This window comes from Phascolarctos cinereus, unplaced genomic scaffold (assembly GCF_003287225.1).
Source record: "Phascolarctos cinereus isolate Bilbo 61053 unplaced genomic scaffold, phaCin_HiC Scaffold_5;HRSCAF=322, whole genome shotgun sequence".
NCBI lineage: Eukaryota > Metazoa > Chordata > Mammalia > Diprotodontia > Phascolarctidae > Phascolarctos > Phascolarctos cinereus.
Window position 1 is genome coordinate 264004603 of NW_027555958.1, and position 24830 is coordinate 264029432.

Here is a 24830-nt window from a genome sequence, read left to right on the forward strand (position 1 = left end):
AACATTAATGATTCTACATACATTGAAATTAATTTAAATGTAATTAGTTACTAAGCAAGTTTGACTGAATAGATTTATGATCAATGCTAATCTTTTAATAAATAAAACTTTGTTTGAAAGACTTTTTTTTAAAGTATCTCTTTATACTCACACAGCTACTTCCTGAATTCATGCCCTCATCAATTCTCACATACATTATTGCATTATCCTAAACAGACTTCCTGCCTCAACTCTCTCCCGAATTCTGTCAATTTTCCACACTGCTGACAAAGTGATTCTCCTTAAGTACAGAATGATCACGTCACTGCCTACTCAAACACCAGTAGCTCTCTGTTGACTCTAGTCTAAAATATAAACTTCTCTGTTTAACTTTTAAAGCCTTTCACAAACTGGCCCCAATCTATCTTTCCAGTCTCATTGTATCTTGCTCCATCTAATGCACTCTACAATCCAGCCAAACTGTCCTTCTCTCTGTTTCTTACACATGACACTCCACCTACCACCTTTGTGCCTTTGAACTGGTTTTCCTCCACTCTTGGAATACATTCCTTCTTAGCCTCAGACCCACAGAATCCCTTTCCTCCTTCAAGATCCAGCTTAGCTCAAATACCATTTTATTTTTTTTCTTTTCTTTTCTTTTTTTTTTTGGGGGGGGAGCAAGAGATGGGTGAGCTTTCTAGGAATTTCAGCGCTACTTAGTGGGTTATAATTTTCTATCATCCCCAGAAATCTCAGTTCTTATTCCTTTTAGGGTAGAGACCCCAAATTCCTTCTTTCACATGTTTTAGTGGGTATACCCTAACTATAGACCCATAAAAACATCAATCAGATCTATTCTACCAAAGACACACTACTAGAGCTGGTCACTCCTCAGACAGGGTCACTTCCCCCTGGGTCCCTGTCATGATCCTATGAATATGTGCATGGGATAGCTCTGTATTTCTTTCCTGGAAGCAGTCAAGGAAGGCATACTGAAGAAAGGTCATCTTGTAGGCTGTGTGGGTATATGGGTGCTAACACCATCCCATGTCTCCTGTGGCTTCCAAGCATGCCCAAGTGGATCATGTGCAACTTCATCTAAAATCTGAGCCTCACTTACATCAGCTGCACTGTATAATAATCTAGCTTCTGAGGGGCACCTAGGTGGCACAGTGCATAGAGCACTGGCCTTGTAGTCAGGAGGACCTGAGTTCAAATACGGCCTCAGACACTTGATACTTACTAGCTATGTGACCCTGGGCAAGTTATTTAACCCCGACTGCCTCACCAAAAAGCAAAAAAAAAAAAAAATCTAGCTTCTGGTATATGTGATGGCAAAAAGATGCCTGGTTGGCAAAGGTGATGACATGGTTGCTTTGTCATTCTTACATGGAAAGGGAATTGGAGAATATTTGAAATTTGCTGCTAGCTACTCAGGAAGAAAGACCATGGAGGATAAGGTAAGGCAGGGCCTCTGAGGCTGTGTTCAGGTCAGAGATATCATGCCACAACACCGCCATGTTACACAGCGTCTAATATGCAGTGGGACCAGGTGGCCCACAGTAAGGCCAACTGGTGTCGCTCATACATCAGCAACAGATCTATGGCTCTAGTGTTTGCAGGCATAAGTCAGAGCACCTGTTTTATGTTGTCACTGGCTCATTGACAGAATCATCAGGAAACAGCAGCTTCAGCTCAACATCTTGAACTGGAAGCTGGGGTCTTGGGATATGGTAATCATGATTCTAAGCTTTTCTACATCTGTACTCATCATCCCGGCACCCTTTCAAGGATCAAGGGCTCCCTGCAGAGCTCAGTAGGGATCAATGGATTCTCATCAAGGGCTATCATGGACTCTTGCCTTTTCTCTTTCAAAAGATGCTGCTTTTGCTCCTGAACCTTGCAATACAAGTACTTCTGGCACAGGCAGGACCAAGGCACAGAATGATTGCCATTAGCTGCTGCTCTCACTTCAGTGATCCTCTCATTTTCTACAATAAGCTTTTCCAGATCCCCTAGCTGCTGGTACCTTCCCTCCAAAAATCCCCTGATTTAACTACTTTGCATTTATTCTCCTTATATTTATTCCATATCACTTATATAGGGGAAGTTAGGTGGTGCAGTGGATAGAGTGCTGGTTCAAATCATCAGACACTTACTAGCTGTGTAACCCTGGACAAGTCACTTAACCTTGTTTGCCTCAGTTTCCTCATCTGTAAAATGAGCTGGAGGGTCACGAAGAGTCAGACAAGACTGCAAAGGACAGAATAACTGCAATGTAAGTTCTTTGAGTATGGACTTTGCCTTTTGGTATTTGCATTCCCAATGCCTAGCACAGTACCTGGTATATAGCAGAACCATAATAAATGCTTACTAATTGACTAATAGCAGCAGTGACATCTACACTCCCAACAAAACCATCATATTGTAGAAGATGGAAAGACAAAAGCCAAACTTATTAGTCTCTGTATCCCTAAGCTGTGAAGGAAAAGTGAGAGCAACGTGGAATCAAGGAAGCATCAGGAGTAAAGTCACCTTCATTACTCACCCACATGGAAGGAAGGGAAAAGGAAAAACAGACATTACAGACAAAAAGATATAGACATGAGGTTCGGGGGCAGCTAGGTGGCACCATGGATAGAGCTCTGGCCTTGGAGTCAAGAGGACCTGAGTTCAAATCCGGCCTCAGACACTTGATACTTACTAGCTATGCGACCTTGGGCAAGTTACTCAACCCCGATTGCCTCACCAAAAAGCAAACAAAAAAACGTGAGGTTCATGCTGATCGGGATGGCAGTAACAGAAACGTGTGTGTGTGTGTGTGTCCTCACTAGTTCATTTTAGATGATGATTGGTGGACTTGATCTACCAATCACTTTCCTTATAGTCATAGAAGGTGATGGTGTTGAGTGCAATGATGTGATCTTTCTGAAAGCAACCAAGGCACTCTGCCCTCTTACATAAGCCCACAGTTTATCACTGGCCCAAAGACCAGATTTCTACTAAAATCCTAATTCGGGTTTTCCTGTTACCTGGCCATAAGATTACCTTATTTTCCAAATCTCAATCTACAATAAATTGATAATAGTAGGAAGATCATTTGAGCTCAGCCAGCCTCAGGCAATGTTGTTGTCATGTAAAATGGGGGAATTGGACTAAATGATCTCTAAGGCTCCTCCTGATGCTAAATCATATGATCCTCGGATATCTTTAATCTAGCCACTCCTGTTTCTGATTTACAAGAAGAGAGGGACCAACTTTGCCTTATCTCCTTCATCATTTATTTATATTGAAGACCTGAGAACTAAAATTTGCCTCTGTTGCAACATACTTTTTCTGCAGTACACTGTAGTGGCAATGTTCTTTGTGGTTGCTTTTTAGTAAGATGCAGCTGTCATAGGGATTAAAATAAAAAATTAACAATACAAAAGGACCATCTCCCTAATGGATGAAAGGGTTCACCAGCATGTGTGTACATAATGCAAGGCATACCTATAAAATACATTGATGGTGAAATGATCCCATCTGCCTTCCAGATTCTTCTTGTTTTCTCTAGGAAACAACAGTCCCAGAACAGACTAACTCCTCCATCCAGCTGTCCCATTAAGACTGAATAAAGACCTGAGTCATCATGCATCCCACCGACATTCACAGCTGTCAAGGGGATTATATATTCTGTTTTTGCTTATGACTCTTGATGCTCATGAAGGATGAAATGAGGTTCAGATGGAAGACAAAGTTTGTTAACTGGTTATGAAGGAGTGGGGGAAAACAGACCATGTCAGTTTTGTGTAACACATTCACAGACAATGAGTGAAGCACCACTAGTCTAAGAAGTCAGTATCCTTACCAAAAATATTTGGGAGAGTATTTGTGGTGCAGAACTAAGGTACTTGCTACAGGCAAGTGAAGTCAGAGGTCAGCTCAATCCTGTAATATAAAGGGAGTAAACCTGATAAGACCAAAGAAGCAGCATGGTTAAGACTTGAAGGAAAGCAAAGGGTAGTTTGAATTAGCAAAGGTGGCCTAATGAGGGGACTAGGGTACTTGGGGTGCTGCTCTTCTGGATGTGTTTATTATTTTGTTCTACGGAGAAACATATGCCGGTAGCAGTTTGAAAGAGCTGCTAAGGGGAAGCTAGAGAGCTAAAGGCTACAGTAGACCCCTAATACTATGTTTATTATGGACAATATTTTCTGATACTTGAAAGGTTGGAGGGGTCAGTGGGTAAGAAGAGCATCCTAACAAACAATAAAAACAGTTACCTAGTTTTGCATTATTGCAACCACACAATCTTCCATCCCACTTGTGTTTGTGGTAGGGAAGGGGTTAGTATCAAACACCTGTAGGATGCTAGCGACTCCAAGAATCCATGCAGCTACCATACAGCTCCTCACTTTACCAAATGAACCAAGGGCACAGGGAGGGGCCACCAGTGTAGAATAACAGAATCTGAAACAGAATCTGAAAATGTGAAGAGTTTTTAAAACAGTCATTTCTTTGTCACCGTCCTCCCTGGTTTTTCTCATTGTTTCCCAAGTCCTGCGAATATTCTCCACAGTTGCCCTTGCAGGAGTAAATGAAGGTAAATGAAATAACAAAATGATTCTGAGTACCCAGTGGGTCCTCAGCCAAGGGTAGGACAATAACTGCAATGAAAAGCTGAGTAGCTGCAGCTGCCCTCTCAGTGCCCCAGTCCAGAACAAAAGATTACACTTATAGCACTGGGCAAGGAGGGAGAGGGATTTGTGGAGTAAGGATAGGAAGGAAGGAGCACATTCTGATAATCCGATTTGAGCTAGAAGAATCCTGCACTGCACTGCACTGAAGTGATAAATTGGTTTTGTCATGAGCTCCCCACGTATGTGAGCTACTTGGATTTACCTAATCAGAAAGGACAAGCTTTGGAAGTGGGAAAGGTAGGAATGGGCCCAGTTTTCTAATCTCCCCAGAAGCAGAGACTCTCCCACCTATACCATGAGCTTGGACCTGCACTTCAATTCAAAGGTTGCCTCCTAGCACAATAAAGGAAGCTCTTTTTTGCAAAGTTGCTCAGGGAATTCTCAGGGATAAATATTATTAGAAATGAAAAGATTAGCTCATAGAAAGGAATCCCTGCAATATAAGAACGGGTAAGTAGGGGAGGGGAATGTTGTAGAGGATTTGGAGATACATGTCCCTCTTGGGTCCTGAGAGAACAAGGCAGACACTTGAATATACTCAAAACTACATGAAGGGCTGAAAAAGGTCTTTAACACACAGATTGAGAAGTATAACTTACCTCTGTTCTTCCTCCAACTCTTCTTTGGTCATCATCCTCTTATATTGGTTTCCTCGCATTTTCCCAGGGCTATATTTAAATGAGAATACCTCCTCTTCTGCAGAAAGGGAGAAGGTATATGAGTAGTGACACAAATTTAAATTCTGAGTCCCTAAATACAAATTTCAGAAACTTCAGAAAGTTTTGTCAACTATAAAATAAGCAGATTTCTACTGAAGAAATACCACCTCCTCTTTCAACACATTCAGCCCCCTTCAATTCAGGGGCAGTTAATGTAGTATTTCTCCCTATGCATTGGAGACAACACTGGTTTGAGGTAATATGCGTCCTTAATCCTACCAACTGAATGTAGTCTGCCATCAGCTTTATACTCTTCCAAATAAAGTTCCAAGATTCCTCACTTCTAATTCTAAACACTTCTAGAGTGCCCTATGTTCTGTCCCCACATCCACGCACAGTAATTAGAGTTAAAGATCAATCTGCCTGGAGACAATCTAGCTGTGATCACATGTGAATTCTGGTTCTCTTTCAAAGTTTCACTGCCGACACCAGAGAGCCATTGGAACACTTGACAAGTTCCTCAAGTCCCCCTGGTGTTAAGGGAACATGTCCAACAGTCCATAGACCCTGAGATACTATTATGTCAGAGATTCCAAGACAAATATTTAAGGATAAAGCTTAAAAGGTATAGGTCAGAGGGGGATGTCACTATCTCAACAAGAGAAACTTAACCATATCAAGACCACAGTCTAAGTATGGCACCCCCATATCCAGAGGCCTTTACTAAAGTATCATAAACCATCTTAAAATAAGGGAGCAAATATGATAACTATCTTAGCTTAGCATAGTACCTGGCACATAATAGACACTTAGTAAATGTTTACTGACTAATTAATTGAGTAAAAACATGCAAAAAAAATCAATGAAAACAAATGAGAAATAGACATGAAGGATATCAGAAAGAAAAATTATATGCAGTGAATGCATAGTAATGAACAGTATGACAAAGACCTGAAAGAATAGGAAAATGTGTATTAAAAGGTCAGAAATGTAACTGAGAAGGACAAACTTGCGATAGTGACCTTGAAGCTCAACAGTATACAGCCCGGGAATATGATATGAAATTTCCTCTCAGCTGAGGGAGGGCCTCAGTAATTTTTTACTCTGAACTTACAAATAGTAACAAATATAAACATTTATATATACAAAGAACATTTTTTTAAAAAGAGACGATTGCATATGAAATCAAGAATCTCAGCTACAAAGCTGTGTCTCCCTTTGAACTTCCTTCTGTTCATTTCGGGGCATTCTTTTAAATGCGTCATTGATATTCTTTTCTTTCCTTTTCTTTGGTATCATTTTCACCAACCCTCTCCCCCACCAGAATTAGTGTGTCTTTCCTACAACTTTTCATTGTCATCTTTGACTATCTGGTGGGTATGAGATAGAACTTCAGAGCTATTTTAATCTGCATTTTTTCTTATTATCAGAGATTTAGAGCATTTTTATATGGTTGTTGACAGCTTGCTCTTTTATTCTTATTTTTTTGAAAATTGCATGTTCATATCCTTTGACCACTGATTTACTGGGAATAGCCCCCCCACCTTTAAAGTTTAAATCAGTCCATATATGTTTGAATCAGTCTGTTTTTAATTTCCATGAGTATATAAAATACACAGCTTCACTAATCATATTCCTTCCTGATTTTGCTCTTTTGAGGCTATTTAAGAAGCTAAATCTTTGTTCTGGAAACCAACTGTTCTGGAAGTCTTCATCTCTTTGTCACTCCAATGTGAAGAATCCCAATCATGTCTATACCCTATGCCCTAATAATAGAAAGAGTCAAGCCACATTTTTCTTCTCTGACTAGGGCTTTTCAAATGTGGCATTTATAAGAAGACAAAGAAATATAAAGGAAGGAGAAATCTATAAAGTCCCCAGAGTTTGGGTGGTAAAAGGAACCAATTCCAGAAATACATTTGAAGCATGTGGGGTTTTTTCTTACCCTCAACAATAAAACCTGAAGGAAGCTGACCTGCTGCCTTAAAAATGGTTTCTGAAGTTAGGAATTTTTCTGCATTATACTCTAGATGACTAGAATCTTTAAGTTGAGAAAAAGTCTGTTATTTAGTATCATTTTGTACCTTGGAGCAACATTTTTAAACCTATTTTCTCTTTTCACTGTCACATCTCACCCTAGGACTAAGGGTTTAGTCTGTCTCTCCATAACTAACTCTGTTCCAGGCAGATGTTCAAAGAAAAAAAGAGGGGAAAAAACAGACCTAAAAAAAAAAAAAAAGACTTTTATTGATGCCTTTTGTTTTCTACATCCTAGTCATTTCTCAATACTGCACATGCACTCTGACTTGCAACAAAGAAAACTCTTGCAATAAAGGAGAAAAACAGTCAAGGAAAATCACCAATAAAGTGACTGAATCTAATAGCATATGCAACATTTTCTATTTATAGTCCCCCACCTCTCTATTCAGGATACTTTCATTCAAGAAATTCTGTAAATTGCAGAGTAGGGATTAGTTGAATGGGTATCCAGAAAATATATGGAATAATTTTAAATTCAGGATTGATAATCTATAAATATCAATCAATAAATATTTATTAAGTGCTTACTATGTTCCAGGGGCACAATGCTAAATGCTAGAGATACAAAAAGAGGTAAAAAGGAGTCCCTACCCTCGAGAAGCTCACAATCTAATGGTGGAAACAGCAAGCTAAATACAAGATAAATAGGAAGGCATTGGAATTAAGAGGGGTTAGGAAAGGCTTCTAGTAAAAGGGGATTTTAGTTGGGACTTAAAAGAAAGTCAGGAAGTCAATATTCAGAGTTGAGGTGGAGAGCCTTCCAGGCATGGGAGAAAACCAAAATAAATCCCTGTAGCACAGAGATGGAGATTGGCTTTTTTGTTGATTACCACCAAAGCCACAAAAAACCTATAGAATCAAACCATATTAGGAACAGATTTTTTTCAGCTCATCCAGTTGTATTTTCAAATAAGCTTAAGGAATTCATAAAAATGAGAAGGAAACTAATGGACCTTATATTATAGGTGCAGTGTAGACCACCTGCTTAGGGTAGCAGCGAGTTACATTTCAAGTCTGTGTTGACTCATGGAATTATGAATCCACAGCTCAAGTGGCATTGGAATTCTTCTAGTCTGACCTTCTCATTTTACAAATGAGGAAACTGAGACTTCAAGAAGACCAGTTATTTGCCTAAGATCATGCAACTAATAATGGCAGCCCTTAGATTCAAACCTAATCCTCTGACTCCAAATCTTTCCAGTATGTACCATGCTGCCTCTAGTTCCTTAATTTTTGTGTCAGATATCACAAATCCTTGCAAAAGTCTTTAGTTTAATCAAGCATAGTACAATAGGTGACATATACACATAACCAATCCTGCCAGATCATGCAAGAGTTCCATCAAAGGAACTTTCTCTTCTAGCCTCACCTGAAATCAGGAGATATTTGGGTAAGTCATGTCAGTGACACAAATCAATTACCTACCTCCATTAATCATATTCCCTCCTGATTTTGCTCTTTTGAAGCTACTACAGAAGCTAAACCTTTGTTCTGGAAACCAACTGTTCTGGAAGTCTTCAACTCTTTGTCACTCCAACATCAAGAATCCCAATTATGTCTGTACCCCATGACCTAATAATAGAAAGAGTCAAGCCATGTTTTTTGTATTTAGGTGCTACCTGAATACAAAAGAGGAGCTGTAGGGCCCCATTGATATTCTCTTCTGCCAGCTATAACCATATACTTCCCTTATATTCATTCTGCCATGTCAAACCTGGTAAGAGGAAGATTCATGAGACCAGAATATTTTGTTAGGACAGCTCAGATAAAGGCTCAGAAAACATAGCATCCATCAGGAGGTGTGTTTGAGGATAATTGGGCTGTATGGTGGTGTGCTTATAAATGTTCAACAACTAGCTCTCTAGAAAAAAAAATTCTCACAACACATTTTCAAAACCAAGCCCTGATTTGTAGTCTGGTGATTTCTGGAGTATAAATGGTCACAGTGAAAATTGTTGGAACAGGTTCTTTAGAATCAATTGTTAAATTTTCACTGTGACCATTTATACTCCAGAAATCACCAGACTACAAATCAGGGCTCAGTTTTGTCGATTGTCTAGACTTAACAATATGTTAATGATGCAGATTAAATTTGAAAATGTGTTGTGAGAATTTTTTTTTTAGAGAGCTAGTTGTTGAACATTTATAAGCACACCACCATATATATACATATATACACATATATATATATATATATATATATACACATATATATATACACACATTTCAACAAGTCAAGAGAGACTGATTAAGAATGACCTGTAGAGATTTTCCCTCCATCATCTCTCCGGTGATTCCTATCAAATATTTGTTTTATTTCCTTTTCCAATCCCTCAAGGCACTGAACAATATCCCGAAATTTCCCTTCTAGCAGCCTTTGTTTATAGAGAAGTAACAAATTCCAGAGACCACAGCCCTTGAATATTCCCTTAACTCACAGGCCCAGCAGGGAAAAATGAACAACTCTGAAAGCAAGCATTCTCCAGTGGGAGTGTCCAAGTCCCTTCTTTACTTCCTCATATAACCACTCAACCTGCAAAACTCCTAGGCTTCCTTCAGTGGTTTGTATTTATAGAAAGTGACAGCCTTGCCTTAGACCCCCGGGATTGAAGGATTGTGTTATCCTAGCTCTGCACAGATGCCTAGGTTATTGCATTCCTGAAGCCTTCTATTTCCATTGCTGCTGCCAGTTGCAAATTTAAAGTTACAGCAACATTATTTCTATGGCTTTGAATTAAGGAAAGAGGCTTGAATTCATAGCTCCTATCAACAACCAGTACATCCAGATTGCCTTTCACTAATGTTAGGTCTGAGTTTTATGGCTTTTCTTTGCCTCTCCCTTGATTCCTCTCCTAAGAGTTAAGACCCACAGGCTAAAGAGAAGATTGAGAAACTACTCAGAAATGAGGAATTTCCTCCCCTGGGGTCTTAAGTTCTAAAACAACCATGAGAAGTAGTTCTAAAAAGATTATCCAAGAAACATTCATAGAGGAGAAATCTTAAATTCACAAAATAAAGGAAAATCAGTAAGCAAGCAAGCATTAAGTACCTGGTATGTGCCAGGCATAGCATCTGGGAAATAAAAAGACAAAAGCGAAAGATCCTGTTTTGAAGAGACGACAATAGGGGAGAGGGATGGGGAGAGATACAAGATATACATATATAGGTATAAAGAAAATAAATACAAGATAATTTGGGGGTAAGGCACTGTGGTTTGTCCTTCAAGCTGGAAGGGGACCAATGATATCATGAGGGTGATGTCTTGGCTTGCATGTGAATTGGATTTAAGTGAGGTTCTATGATAGACCTGCATAACTGGGCAGTAGGTAGGGGCCAAAATTAAAACAGGCTAAACTTTGAGGGACAGATAGGTTAGGCTAGAGACAGATTGATGATGGCTGGTTACCATGGGTCACGTGACAAACAGGAGATAGTGCACAGTGGCAACCCTTTATTTTTCCTTAGGCCCCAGAAATCCTTTGGCGGGTCTCAAGTAACCCATGGGCCATATGTTATGTAGGCCTGCTCTGTGAGCTGAGTGGATCAGAAAAGGCTTCATGTAGAAGGCTAATTCTAAAATAAAGTTTGAGGATTCAAACAGCCAGTGCAAAGGTAAGGGAATGGAAGATGAAACAATAATTGGGCCAGTTTGGATGGGCTGTTATGTCCCTGAAGAAAGATAAGGTGGGGCCAGGTTGTGAAGGGCTTTAAAAGCCAGACAGAAGAGTTTATATATTTGATCTCAAAGGTAATAGCCACTGATATTTGTTGAGTAGGGTAACGACTGCTTAAGAAAAATCATACCGACAGCTGTATGGCGAACAGATTGTAGGACTCCAGGGATTGAGCAAAGAAGGTGAAGTTAGGAGAGCTGATCTTTAACTTTCTATAGAAACTCTATCATGGGGAAAGTACTCATATTACAGGATGGTAAAAATGGAGGTAAAGAATACAGAAGAGGTGGATACTGTTGCATGACAAGGAAAAGCAGGAGGATTAAGTAAATTACCAATATATAGCATGCTGGTTAAGCAATTGCTTTGCCTCAGTATTCTGAAGCTTATGATAGAACTGTATTTCTTGGCCCTTCTCTATGATTCCTATCCAATCCACCCTCCCCCAGCTTCCCCTACTTAAAGCAATAATACCTCAAATGTCAGCAGCAGCCATACCCTCTACAGTGGAGTAAATAAATACTCCTGTGCTGAATTTTGCAGCCCCTGAAGAATGTACTCTTCTTGAGAGGAAGAGCTGTTTCATTAATTGTCTTTGTATTACCAGCACTTGGCCAAGTGCCTGGCACATAGCAGGTACTTAATAAATGTCTGTGGATTGTTTCTATTCCAATGAGTCTCTCAAGGCAAGGAGTAGAAGAGCAGAGCTGTATGACTTTGTAGTTTGGGTTTTTGTTTTTTGTTTTTTTAGGTTAAAATTATAGGTAACTTCTTTGTGAAGAGCAAAGGGTATTAGGTTTGGAATCAGTGGTGATGGTTATTCAGTTGTTTCTGACTCTTCAGAACCCCATTTGGAATTTTCTTAGCAAAGATACTGAAGTGGTTTGCCATTTGCTTCTCCAGCTCATTTTACAGGAAACTAAAGCAAACTGAGTTAAGTGACTCGTCCAGGGTGACACAGCTAGTAAGTGTCTGAGGCTTGATTTAAACTCATAAAGATAAGTCTTCCTGACTCCAGGCCTGGCATTCTACCCACTTCACCACCTAGCTACCCTTGGAATCAGTGGATCTGGATTCAAATCTCAACCCTCATACTTTTTTTTTTCTGTGTGTGTGTGATCTTGGGCAAGTCATGTAGCCTCTTGATCCCTTAGTTTCCTTATCCATCAAAAGGAGATTGACCAAGATAATTGCTAAGATTCCTTCTGGCTCTCAATCCTGTTATAGGAAATCATTCCCACTTTCTACTACTCACCATCTTCTTCTAGGTCAGCTAGTAGTGGCATCTTCTTACTGTCAGAGTTTGGCTTTTCCTTCTGAAAGGCAAGTGGAAGAATTCAGAGCAGAGAACCTTGTGTTTCAATAACTAGGGTTACAGAAGAAACATGGTATAATCATGGATAGTATGCTAGACTTGGAGTCAGGAAAAGCTAATTTCAACATCTGCCTCTTACTTATACTGACTGAACCATTACAAGCAAATAAATTATTTTACCTCTCTGAACCTCAGTTTCCTCATCTCTAAGATGGTTATAGCAATACCTAGACTACCTACTTCATGGAGTTGTTGTGAAGAATTAATGACATGCATATAAAACAATTTGAAAATCTTTAAGCAATTTACAAATTAAGGCTCCCTCAGACTGACTCAGCTTTGTTAATGAACATCTCAGGACCCTCAGCTGCCTTTTCACTCTGACTGGAAAGATAGAAGCTTCCCTTTATAGTCTTCCTTTATAGAGGGCTCATAGCTTTGTAGGTAACTTCATTCTTCATCAGCAACTATGCTTAGTTTCCAAGAATATTATGCCCCTGCAAAGCTACCCCTTTTCAGTTTCCTTCTGTTCAGCTTCCTCCCCACTATACCCTCCCCCCCATTAGACTGTAAACTACTTAAGGGCAGGATTTACTTTTCTTCTTTGTATACTCAGTTCTTAGGACAGAGCCTGGCACATAGTAGGTGCTTAATGTTTACTGACTATTGACAAATGTTAGTTATTATTGTGATTGTTATCATTAAACTCATTACTATTATTAAACTCATTATTACTATTGTAATTATTATTAAACTAATTCTATCTTTTTCAATGTAGTTCAGATACAAAGGGTCTTAGAAAAATAACTCTGCAATTACTCTTTTATATTTAATATTCTATTGCAGAGGGGGATAAAATTACTTTCTTTTTTTGTTTTTTTGTTTTTTTCTTAATTTATTTTGATTTATCAATAATTACTTCCATATGCTTTTGAGTTTAAAATTTTTCTCCCCCTTCCTCCCCACTACCCTCCCCAAGACAGCATACAATCTGATATAGGCTATACATTTACATTCCTATTAAACTTATTTTCACTTTAGTGATGTTGGAAGTAAAAATAAAAACCAAATAGGAGGAACCATCAGAAAGAGGAAACAAAACTCAACAGAAGAGAAAAAGAAATAGCAATTCAACTTCCATAGTTCTTTCTTTGGATGTGGATAGCATTTTCCATCACAAGGCCTCTGGAGATGTCTTAGATCCTTGTATTGCTGGGAAGGGTTAAGTTTTTCCATATTAGTAATCGCACAATGTGGCTGTTATTGTGTACAATGTTCTCTTGGTTCTGCTCACTTCACTCAGCATCAGACCATACAAGACTTTCCAGGTTTTTCTGAAGTCAGCCTGTTCATCATTTCTTATAGCACAACAGTATTCCATTACATTCATATACCCCAACTTGCTCAGCCATTCCCCAACTGATGGGCATCCTCTAATTTCCAATTCTTTGCCACCACAAAAAGAGCTGCTATGAATATTTTTGTACATGTGGGTCCTTTTCTCATTTGAATGATCTCTTTGAGACATAGCCCTAGAAATGCTATTGCTGGGTCAAAGAGTATGCACATAAAATAGCTACTTTCTATAGTTGAATGAAAATATTAGAATGCGATTTCTGTAAGGTTGCTGAAAGCATCCTTAGTAAAAACAGGATGTCAGGGAATGACCCGCACCTCACTTTGTTCCCATGTGATTTTTATCCACTTTGCTAGATCTCTATATTGTGAAAGCCTTTTGTCCCTAGTAGCTTGGGGATTATAAGTATTTGGCATTTGCATAGCTTTTTAAAATAATGAGCTTAAATTTTTATGATAAATGCTAGCTTTGGGTGATTCAATCTGTGAAAATGGTGTAGAAATTTGTCTATTGAGTTCTCCAAGATTTATTCAGTTTTGTGTCTGTAGAATGGAGACAGTTTTCTGTCAACCCACGAAAGATAGTGAGTTTTGATGTGTTTCACTTTCTACTATTTCCTTGTACAATCTACATTGATCACTAAATCTGAACTTGTTATGGACAACCATTTTTAATTTCTGGTGGCAATGACGTAGCTCTGAATTACCATCATAAATCCATATTTTCCATAGATCTTTATGACTCAGCCATCTCCCTGATACTTCTAATGTTATAGGCTAGGTTCCTGTGGATGTTGCCCATTCTTGTACCTTAACTATTTCATAGGCTTCACCTGAAGGACTTTAAGTCCCATTCTCATTTATATTATTAAAATTCTTGAATAGCCAGCCAAACCAAACCTGACTCCCTGACATTTGGCACTCAGGACAGGTTCTAGGCTACTTCTCCCAGCCTAAGCCCACTGAGATCTGAAAGTAGTAACTAGGAAAATTAGGGAATAAGTATTTCAATATTATTACAAAAAATTCTACTGCTTCAAATGAAAGCATTCCAGGTCTATTATTTATCCTAGGATCAGTTAACTTTCATCTGCCTGTGTGTCTCCATTCTTAAAACAGACTAGTGCCATGTGTACTTCCTACTACCTGGGACTATTTTGAGGATAAAATAAAGCAATATACATTAGCTAATCAGTGCATTATAATAATTTACTACTATGAAATAGATTGTGGACTCCTTAGAGAAAGAATTGGTATCCTGTTTGATTCTGGCATTACTAGCACAGGACTCTGCACATAAAAATGTTTGTTGAGTTGATAAATTGTATCAACCCACCTGACTGCTCCTCAGTCTCTACTGCAGATGCATTGTCTCTATCATGCCCTTTAACTGTGAGTGTAGCGCAAGGCTCTGTCCTGGGTCACATTCTCTCTTCTCTACGTGCTCTCAGTGATTTCATCAGTTCCCATGGGCCTAATTTTCATACGTATGCAGATGACTCACAGATCTACATAAATTTAGTTCTTAGTCTCTCTCCTGAGTTCAAGTCTCACATCACCAACAGCCATCTCAAACTCAACTGCCAAAAACAGAATTAATATTTTCCACTAAATCTAGTCTCTACCAAACTTCCCTATTTCTTTTGAGGATACCACCATTTTTCCACTGGCCTTACCCTCAACTTCTCATTCTCTCACCCCAAATCTTGTCATTGCTAATTCCATAATATTTCTTACCATTCTTCACTCACTTGGCTACCCCCTTATTTCAGGCCCCCTTGCCCTTACTTGGACTATTTATAACGACTTTCTAATTTTTCTCCCTGCCTCAAGTTTCTCCCATCTCCCATTCATCATCATCAAGCTGGGCAAAACGATTTTACAACAGTACAGATCTGACTGTGTCATTCTGCTATTGAACTACAGTGGTTAATGACTCTAGGATAAAACTTACACCTCTCTGGTTTTTAATGTCCTTCACAATCTGACTCTAAACTTTATTTTCAGACTAATATACATTACTTTTCTTCTCATATTTTACATGAGTGGCCTTCTCTCTTCCTCAAACAAGACACTCTATCCACTTGTCTGTGTGCTGATACCCTGGTCATCTTCCATGTCTGCAATGTGGCCCCCTCTCACCTCTACCTCAAAGAATCCCTTGTTTTCTTTAGGAAATCACTCAAACACCACCTCCTACAGTGTACACAGGGGTTCTTAAGTTCACAGTCTGTGAATCTGTTGGGTTTTTTTAATATTCTGATAACTCTCTCCATTCAAATAAATTTCTTTTATAATCCTATCTGTGTATTTTGATTTATGCATTTGAAAACTTTATTCTGTGAAGGGGTCCATAAGTTTTAATCAAAGTGTGAAAGGAATCCATGACTCAGAAAAGGTTAGGAGCCCCTGTTCTACAAAGAGCCTTTCCTGAGTATGCTCTCTCTTGTCCCTGCATTTCTCTGTATATACTTATACATTTACATGTTTATCCACTCTGGCTCCCAATGATCAGTCATGTAAGCTCCTTAAAAGTAGAGATTGTTTCTTTTCTTTTCTTTTCTTTTCTTTTCTTTTCTTTTCTTTTCTTTTCTTTTCTTTTCTTTTCTTTTCTTTTTTTTCATTTTTCTATCCTCACTGCCCAGCACAGTGTCTGCCACATAGTAGTAGGTTTACAAAAAAACTTACTGAATACTTGCTAATTGATGGATAATATCACTTTTTGTGTTTATTCTTATTAGAATGGCCATCAGTATAGAACTAAAGACAACATCCGAGTCTCAGTTTTGAAATCAAAACATCTCACAGCCTTTGTAATTCAAAGCCCTCCTGGTCTGTTGCTTACAAGTCTAAAATAACTTGAAGACAAAGGGACAGAGTTATTATGGCGATATTGGTGTGGGAGTAGTCTCCAGAAAACCAGGGTTCTAGTTGTATCTTTTTAAGTATGTAGCAACTCACTTGAGGTGTGGCTACTTATATGATTAGTATATTACTTAAGTTATACCTCTGCACGCCTAGTAGAAGAATGCAGAGGGAGAGGTTGACAATGTGAGAGCAAAACACTGGGGTCTGAGATTTATAGACTATTGAAATTAAGTAATGCAAAAGTCTTAGCTAAAATTTATGAGGCCTTTACATTTAAAAGTTAATGCTCATATACACTCTAAGATTATCAGAAAGCATTAACATTTTATTACATTAGACAAAATTAAGTCTGTGACTTAAAGTAGTTTCATAAAATTGTTGTTTGTGTTTGTTTGTCTTTGTGATCTGCAATAACTTTATCTTATCCTAGAAGTCTTTGAAGATGTATGAGACTGACTGTATGATATGACATCCTAAGTTTATTTCTGACTTGTTTTCTTTTTTATATCTGATAAACACTCTTCTTAAATTAAAACATTAATGTAAACCCTACAGTGTTAAGTAATTCCTAAGACTTTTTTGAACTTTCTGGAAGGGTTCCTAAAAGTATATTTAAAACCTAGACTTCTTGTGTCAATGGAGTCTATTTTTCTTTTTTGATTCTATTTGATACACCAAAAGCAAAAAGGAACAAGTTAATAACATAACTCATATTGCTTTTGAACGTAATGCCCTGAATATAAAAATGACAATTAGTTTTTTTGCCTCCTTATTTTGCATCAAAGTATAAGGTGTACTTGATATTTTACAGTGTTGTTTTTAATACTGTTTTTGGTTTCCATCTGCCAAAAATTATTCAGACCAAATTTGTATATTTTGGACCTACTGAAATCAATATTTATATAAGTTAAGAAAATATATTGCTATCATAGGATATTGAAATTAGCACTAGAAGTCAGTTGTTTTCCACTATAATAGAACATTGAGAACAGTCTGATTTTCTTCAGGCACAGCTAGTGAATATTCCCTCATTTGAATTTAGTTTTACTAACCCAGTAAAAGGCATTTTTCATCTTCAATTTCCTAATCTATCACTAATAGTAATAGCATATAAACCACTAATAATGTGGTACTTCAAGATTTGCAAAGCACTATACAAAAACCCTCACAAAAACCCTGTGAGGTAGATGCTATTATTATATCCATTTTGTAGGTGAGGAAATTGAGGCAGACAGAAGTCACATAGCTAGTAAAATGTCAGAGGTAAGACTTGAACCCAGGTCTTTCTCTCTTACCCACTATGCTACCTAGAACGAATTGAGTTGGGAATAAGGTAGTTTCCAGGAGTTTTTCACCCCCATATAAATTGTGTTTTCCCTGTGAGAATTGAGAGTATGTGTGTTGATGATGATAAAAATAGTTAGCACTTATGTAGCACTTTAAGATTTGGACCTTTACAAATATTATCATTTCATCTGATCCTACAACAATCCTGAGAGGTAGGTACTATTATCCCCATTTTATAGATGAGGAAACTGAGGGAGAAAGAAGTTATATGACTTGCCCAGAGTCACACAATTCATATGTAAGTGTGTGTGTCTGAAATTTGGACTCACGTCAACCTGACTCCAGCTCCAGTGCTCTAATCCATTACACTGCACCACCTAGTTGCCTGACTATTTTGATAAGGGATGTGAATGTTTTACTTTGTTCAGTAGAGGAATAAATATGTTTTCCCTGAAACCCCACCTATGATTCTCCTTCTCTTAAGTAGTATAAACCTAATGACTGGATCTAAAACTAATGCTAACCATACCTCCTATAGCTGCTATGAACAGTGTGCTAGAGAACAGGGGGGGCATTAGTAGAACCTTGGGATATAAAAGTTAGGGAATATTTCATTTTTCCTATTTAGGTAATTTTAAGAGAAATGGATCCCTGGTTTAGGGCTGTTTCTGAGTTAAAGGTAAGGAGAAGCTCTGTTTCTCTTTCTTTTCCCAGCAACGAACTACGTGGCCTTCTTTTGTAGGCAATCCAAGCAACATAAACAGCTTCTTGACCAGACATCCCTTGACTTTTTATGTGCAAGATGGTAAGAACTGGGAAGTAAAATGGCTACCATGGTTTTCAGAAAAAGCTATTCTAGTATGATTAATATTCAGCAGGTACCCATTGCTCATAGGATATGTAGAGATTTATGACTCACAGAGTTCTCTCATGTATCAGAATCTTTCTAAATAGTAGCCAGAAAACACAAAGTACTTTTGAGGATAAAACTATTCTTTTTTGGAAAAATATATATGAATACAGTTCTAAAGTACTTGTACTTTAGTGTACTTGAGTACTGGTTCTAAAGCCCAGGATGATCACTGGCATGAGGAAATCTCCAAAAGACAAGGAGTCTACCTTTTGTAGTTAAAAAAAAAAATTCCCAACAAAAATTAAAAGATCAATTTAAGACCTCAAAACAAAATAGTGACATTCAGTCTTACATTAATAATGATTATTTGTACAATCGTTGTTGAAACTTAAGTTCCTTGTGACTAATGTATATTTTATTTCAGGAAATTTGTACTTTGTTGTTTGTGTATTTATACCTGGCAATAATGAAAATTGCATATGAGCCCTAGACAAAGATTCTGAATTCTATGATTTTAACTCCTTAGGTTATAATTTCCAATTTGAACTCACTTGAAATTAAATAATAAAATAATAACAATCAGCCTAAATTTGTGTGACCCAGGATAGATGTATAAATAGTTGGAATGGAAAAGTTACTGCACAGAGAGTCTTTGTAAGTTTCAGAGGGTTAAATTTTGTCATAAAAAATTCAGTCCTCTCAAACAATACATATCATCTATTTGGAAATATGTTTCCTCTGAAAAATTGCCTAAATGTTTAAGAAATATTGAGTTGATCTGATTCTGAGAAAATACAAAAACACTGAAAAAAATTAAATATTTTATCAATTTTTAATTCTGAGAAGTTTCTGTGAAAAGAGAAAATGTTATGACTTGAAGCCTGAAAATTATTGAAATTAAAAATATCCTCTCAGTATGTATAGATAGGGATTTCTGAATATTTGCTGTCCTCCACATAATGATTTTTTAAATGGATTTTGTATTTCAAAGTTCCTAATGACTAAAGGAACTTTATTGACATAAAGTTAGTGTACATGTGTGTGTATGACATTTATATATCTGAAAGTGAGTTTGTCATGGCTTCCCTCTATGTACAGAAGCTAAAGATATCAGAGGCTTTTTCCTCTTCATCGTCCCCCAAATGAGAAGATAATAATTCCATAGTAGCTTGTTTGACATTTCTTTTTCTAAATTAAAAGAATGTTATAAATACACAGCAGGTACTTGGGAAGCTTTTAGACCTATACATCCAAAGCCTGTACTTAAAACTAGATAAATCCCTGCCAGAAAGCTGTTTGCATTATAATATGAAATGTGAATTATGATAAACTTGTGATGTATTTTCATATAATCTTCATGCTGTTTAAAATGGCAACTTTCTCCACAAATTTTCAAACTAAAACTCCACAATGTCATTTAAAAAATCTTTTTGCAATTTTTCATTTGTATTATTGATGCTTAATTTGGAGTGTATAATAGAAGAGGGTATGGTATATTACATGCAAGAGATGAGAGTTGGAAATTGAGATAGAGAAGGAAAATTGAACTAAAAGACAATATAAACATAATGGATAGAAAAGATGAAATTTATTGAGTATTATGTAATATGCATGATGGTGAGGCATCATAGGTAGAAAGTCAATCTTTAAGTTTAGGAAGACCAGGGGCCTAGTCCCTTCTTTGACATCCAGACTGTGTGACTCTGGGCAAGGCACTTAACCAGTCACTCAGTGTCCTGAGCAATTCTCTGAGAAGGTACCAATCTTCATTTGTAGAAAAAGTTTATTTACTAAGGAGTGACCAATGAAATCACAGGGCCAGTCACTTTGTATATGCTACAAATGCAAGCAATTCTAGTACTTGTTAGTATTAATGATACTTGCCCTTGCTTTAACTGTAAGCATTGGAATCTGCTATGTGAAGTGAAATCTCTTTTGACTGTAAATTATATTAATGAATTGACTATACTTTTATTTTAATAGAAAATAACTGTTTATTCTGATGAATCCATAAACCCATTATGTTAAGGGAGGATATTAGCAAATCTGGGGTACTAAGAAGATTTAAAACCAGTTCTAGGTAGATAATTTGAATTGCTATCATGCCCTGGAAGTGATGTGAAATTTCAATGCACAAACTGACTACCTTCCTCCTCAAGTTATCAGATCTTTATCAAAAATTCAAAACAGCTTAGAAAATTTTGTGTATTTTTACTTTTAGGAAGTTAGTCTATAACTTTTGGACCCAGACCTGATGAAACAATGTTTTTCCTTTTTTAGATTATAATGTTCAATTTGTAACATTGCCTGGAGTACTATGGTAGGACTTCCCACCTCAATTATTTCCCTATTCCAGAACATCCTCCACTCAGCAGTCAAGTTCAAATTCCTAAAGAGGTCTGACCATATCACCCTCCATTTAGTAAACTTCAGTGTCTCCCTATTATTCCCAGGATCACATATAAAATCCTTTTTTTTTCTGTTTTGTTTTGGGCTTTTTTTGGAGGCAATTGGGGTTAAGTGACTTGACCAGGGTCACATAGCTTAATAAGTGTCTGAGGCCAAAGTTGAACTCAGGTTCTCCTGACTCCAGAGTCAGTGCTCTATCCATTTTGCCATTGAGCTGCCCCTACTGTTCAGCTTTTCAAATCCTTCATAACCTAGCTCAGTATTCTTGCACTTTCCTCCCTTCCACACATACTTTGCAATCCAGTGACACTGGACTCCCTACTGTTCCTCAAGCAAAACACTCTTATCTTCCAACTCCAGGCATTTTTACTGGCTGTCCCCTTATGCCTGGAATTCTCTCCCTCTTCATCTATCTCCTGGCTTCCTTCCAGTATCAGCTAAAATCTAACCCTCTACAAGAAGCCTTTCCTGATCACCTTCCCTCTGTGTTTATCACCAATTTATCATGTATAGATCTTGTTTGTACAGTTATTTATGTTGTCTCTTTTAAAAGGTTAAATGATTTGGGTGACCCAGACATTATATGTCAGAGGCAGTAACTGAACATAGGTCTTTCTCTTTTCAAAGATACCTACACTACACCACACTATCTATCTTAGCTTAACTTAGACAAATCACCTAGCAAAGGAGGAGGCTGAAGGCACAGTCTTAGTGGTTTCCAAAAATCCTAGAATGCATTTCTTGCTATCATTTCTTTCTGATTCCAAAAAGCCTATAATATAGGTTGTTCAAGGTTGTTATTATTTCAAGTCTTGGGCAGGATTAAGCAGACAGATGGGGGAGCATGACCTATCTTCAAATGAGTCCAAGTGTTTTGCAAAGATATAAGCCTTGCTCATTGCCAGTCTCAAATCAGCCTTATGGTCAGTATTTCAGGATCCACGTTGCTAGAATCAAAGATTTAAATCTGTTTGTCAAATGGCAACTTCTATCTGTGCCTGGTGCATAAAATCTTCACAATTTGATTGATCTTTAAGATCTCAGATGATTTCCCAGGTGCTTCTGCCCATTTCTGCTATGATGTTTTAAATTTATTCTGATACGACATTTATTCATGTACCTTTGAATAGGTGTAGGTATACAATTGAGATAATTTGCCCCACGAGCTCAGGATCTTTCTTTTCCTTATGGACTTTTGTGATTCAGTGGGATTAAAATATGAATCAGTGGATATTGTAAAGGTCTGGTGGATAGAGTGGTTGTCCTGGAGTCAGGAAAACCTGAGTTCAAATCCTGCCTCAGATACTTACTAGGCTTGTGACCCTGGGTAAGTCACTTAACACTGTTTGCCTCAGTTTCCTCATCTGTAAAACAAGCTAGAGAAGGAAGTAGCAAACCACTCCAGTATCTTTGCCAAGAAAATCCCAAAAGGGATCACAAAGAGTCTGCCGCAACTGAAAATAACTGAACAGTACAACAGTAGAGGGTTCTTAACTCTTATCCAGATCCACAGTGGATAGAGCAATGGGCCTGCAGTTAGGAAGACGAGTACAAATCCAGTCTCAGACACTTATTAGCTGTGTGACCTTGGACAAGTCACACTCTGTTTGCTTCAGTTTCTTGAACTGTAAAATGGGTACCTACCCTGGAGGGTTATTGTGAGAATCAAATGAGATAATATTTGTACAGTGCTTAGCACAGTGCCTGGCTATATCAATGCTAATTTCCTTCCCCTTCTCCAAAGAGTAATAATGGACAAATTCTGTTTGGCAATTCCCTTCTGCAAAATGTCAAGTACAATAATGACCATCTCAAAGAGAAAGCAGAGGTCAGGAGTACCTAATTTGCTGCAAAACAAAATAGTATAATAACTCTTTCCCTGCCTTTTAACTATACTAGGTATTCAGAAAAAAAAAAGAAACTTTTAGAAGAGACAGTGTACTTTTTCAGCAAAATCTGCATGAGACATATAAACTTAATAAATTTGATAAGGCCACACTCCCACAAAACAATAAACATAACAGAATTATTCCTTATTCCCATCTATAGAAATAGAAGAGAGGAAAGTATCCTGAGTCAGTTCAGGTACTATTACCCTTGCACAAAACTAGTCACGTGAGGGTACTTTCTGACACTTATCACATGAAAAATAAATGGGCCTATGCAGGAAAGCTTTTTTTTAAAAAATGCTAAGGCTATCTCTTTTGCACTAAATTCCTAAAACATATGATTTCTCCTTAGCTTAATGGTGGACTAAAATGAGGCCAATAAATAGTCACCTATGATAATGCGAACTGAATTACCTGCTCTGAGGAGTCCTGGCACATACCAGTGCCAGCCCTTCAGCCACTCAATTAAAAAAAAAAAGTCTTCTCTTATACCTCAGTTTTCTTACCCTAAAGATGGGATCTAAGATATCAGGGGGGAAAGGAATTATATATTTTTTCTAGTTGTTCTGTTGCAACAATGGACAATGGACGTTCTATAGACAATATTCAACGTGTCATATTAACTATTTGTAACATCCTAGCATCTCTTCTTTATACAAGAAAGAGAACTGAGCAAGGGCAAGATATGGGAAACAACTCTGGACCAATACATTTTTAGCCTTGGCTGTATAGTTCATTACTGAGTAGTACACACTTTAAGGGTTCAAAAGGTAAGGATTTCCAACCAAAAGATCTGTATCAGAATCTAATAGTCCACTGGAGTTAGTCAACAAGATTCTTAGATGGCTACTACTCCCTGTGTGACTTATTGAGATATCAAATACATCCCTCAAAATACTGAAAATCGAAAGTATTAGTAAGATACCACCGCATATCCATCAGATTGGCTAAAATGACAGAAAAGAAAAATGGAAAATGTTAGAGGGGAAAATGCATGTGGGGAAAATAGGTACACTAATACACTGTTGTGGAGTTGCAAACCATTCTGGAAAGCAATTTGGAACTATGTCCCCAAAAATTATTAAACTTTTAATTTAATTTAATAAAAACTTTTGTTTTATTAAATGAAGGGCCCCAGGAGGGCCCCTTTGACTTTACTAGGTCCATGCCCTAAAGAAATCAAAGGAAAAGGAAAAGGACTGGTATGTACGAAAATATTTATAGCAGCTCTTTCTGTGGAGGCAAAGAATTGGAAACTGAGGGGATGCCCATCAATTACAGACTGGCTACACAAGTTATGGCATGTGAATACCATTGTGCTGTAAGAAATGATGCAGAGGATGGTTTCAGAAAAGCTTGGGAAGACCTAAATTAGTTGATGCAAAGTGAAGTGAGCAGGGGAACAAGTTACATGGTAACAAAAATACTGTAAAGATAATTACTGTGAATTTACTCTGATCAACATCATGACTCACCATAGTTCAAAGGACTCATGATGAAAAATGCTATCTCCTGATGGAGAACTGATGGACTCAGAGTTCAGATTGAAACATTATTTTTTCTCTCTTTTTCTTGTTTTGTTGTTCCCAAAACATGGCTAATGTAGAAATTTGTTTTGTATAATTTCATATCTGTAATGGGCTTTGAATTTTCTGCTTTCTCTCATTTTATTTTTAATAGTATTTAATTTTTCTCCAATTACATGTAAAAACAAATTTTAACATTCTTTTTTAATTTTGAGTTCCAAATTCCCTCTCCCCCTCCCTTCCTCTCCTTACTCAGACAGTAAACAATCACGTAAGTTACACACGTACAATCA

General features: G+C 37.5%; 1 protein-coding gene across 4 annotated transcripts in view; it reads right to left on the minus strand.

Annotated features, from left to right (window-relative positions):
* Window positions 1-24830, minus strand: part of MXRA7 (matrix remodeling associated 7) — a 34922-nt gene that overhangs the window by 8448 nt on the left and 1644 nt on the right. Inside the window, exons 2-5 of one of the 4 annotated variants that reach the window (XM_020965967.2) lie at window positions 12290-12350; window positions 5261-5357; window positions 4245-4443; window positions 3828-3909 (exon numbers count right to left, since the gene is read on the minus strand). In XM_020965967.2, coding sequence (XP_020821626.1) covers window positions 4245-4443; window positions 5261-5357; window positions 12290-12350 — 357 coding nt within the window. In that variant the 3' untranslated portion in view covers window positions 3828-3909. Of the gene's footprint in view, window positions 1-3827; window positions 3910-4244; window positions 4444-5260; window positions 5358-12289; window positions 12351-24830 lie in introns of those variants that run through there. The other 3 variants (XM_020965966.2, XM_020965969.2, XM_020965968.2) reach the window with 3 other exon arrangements.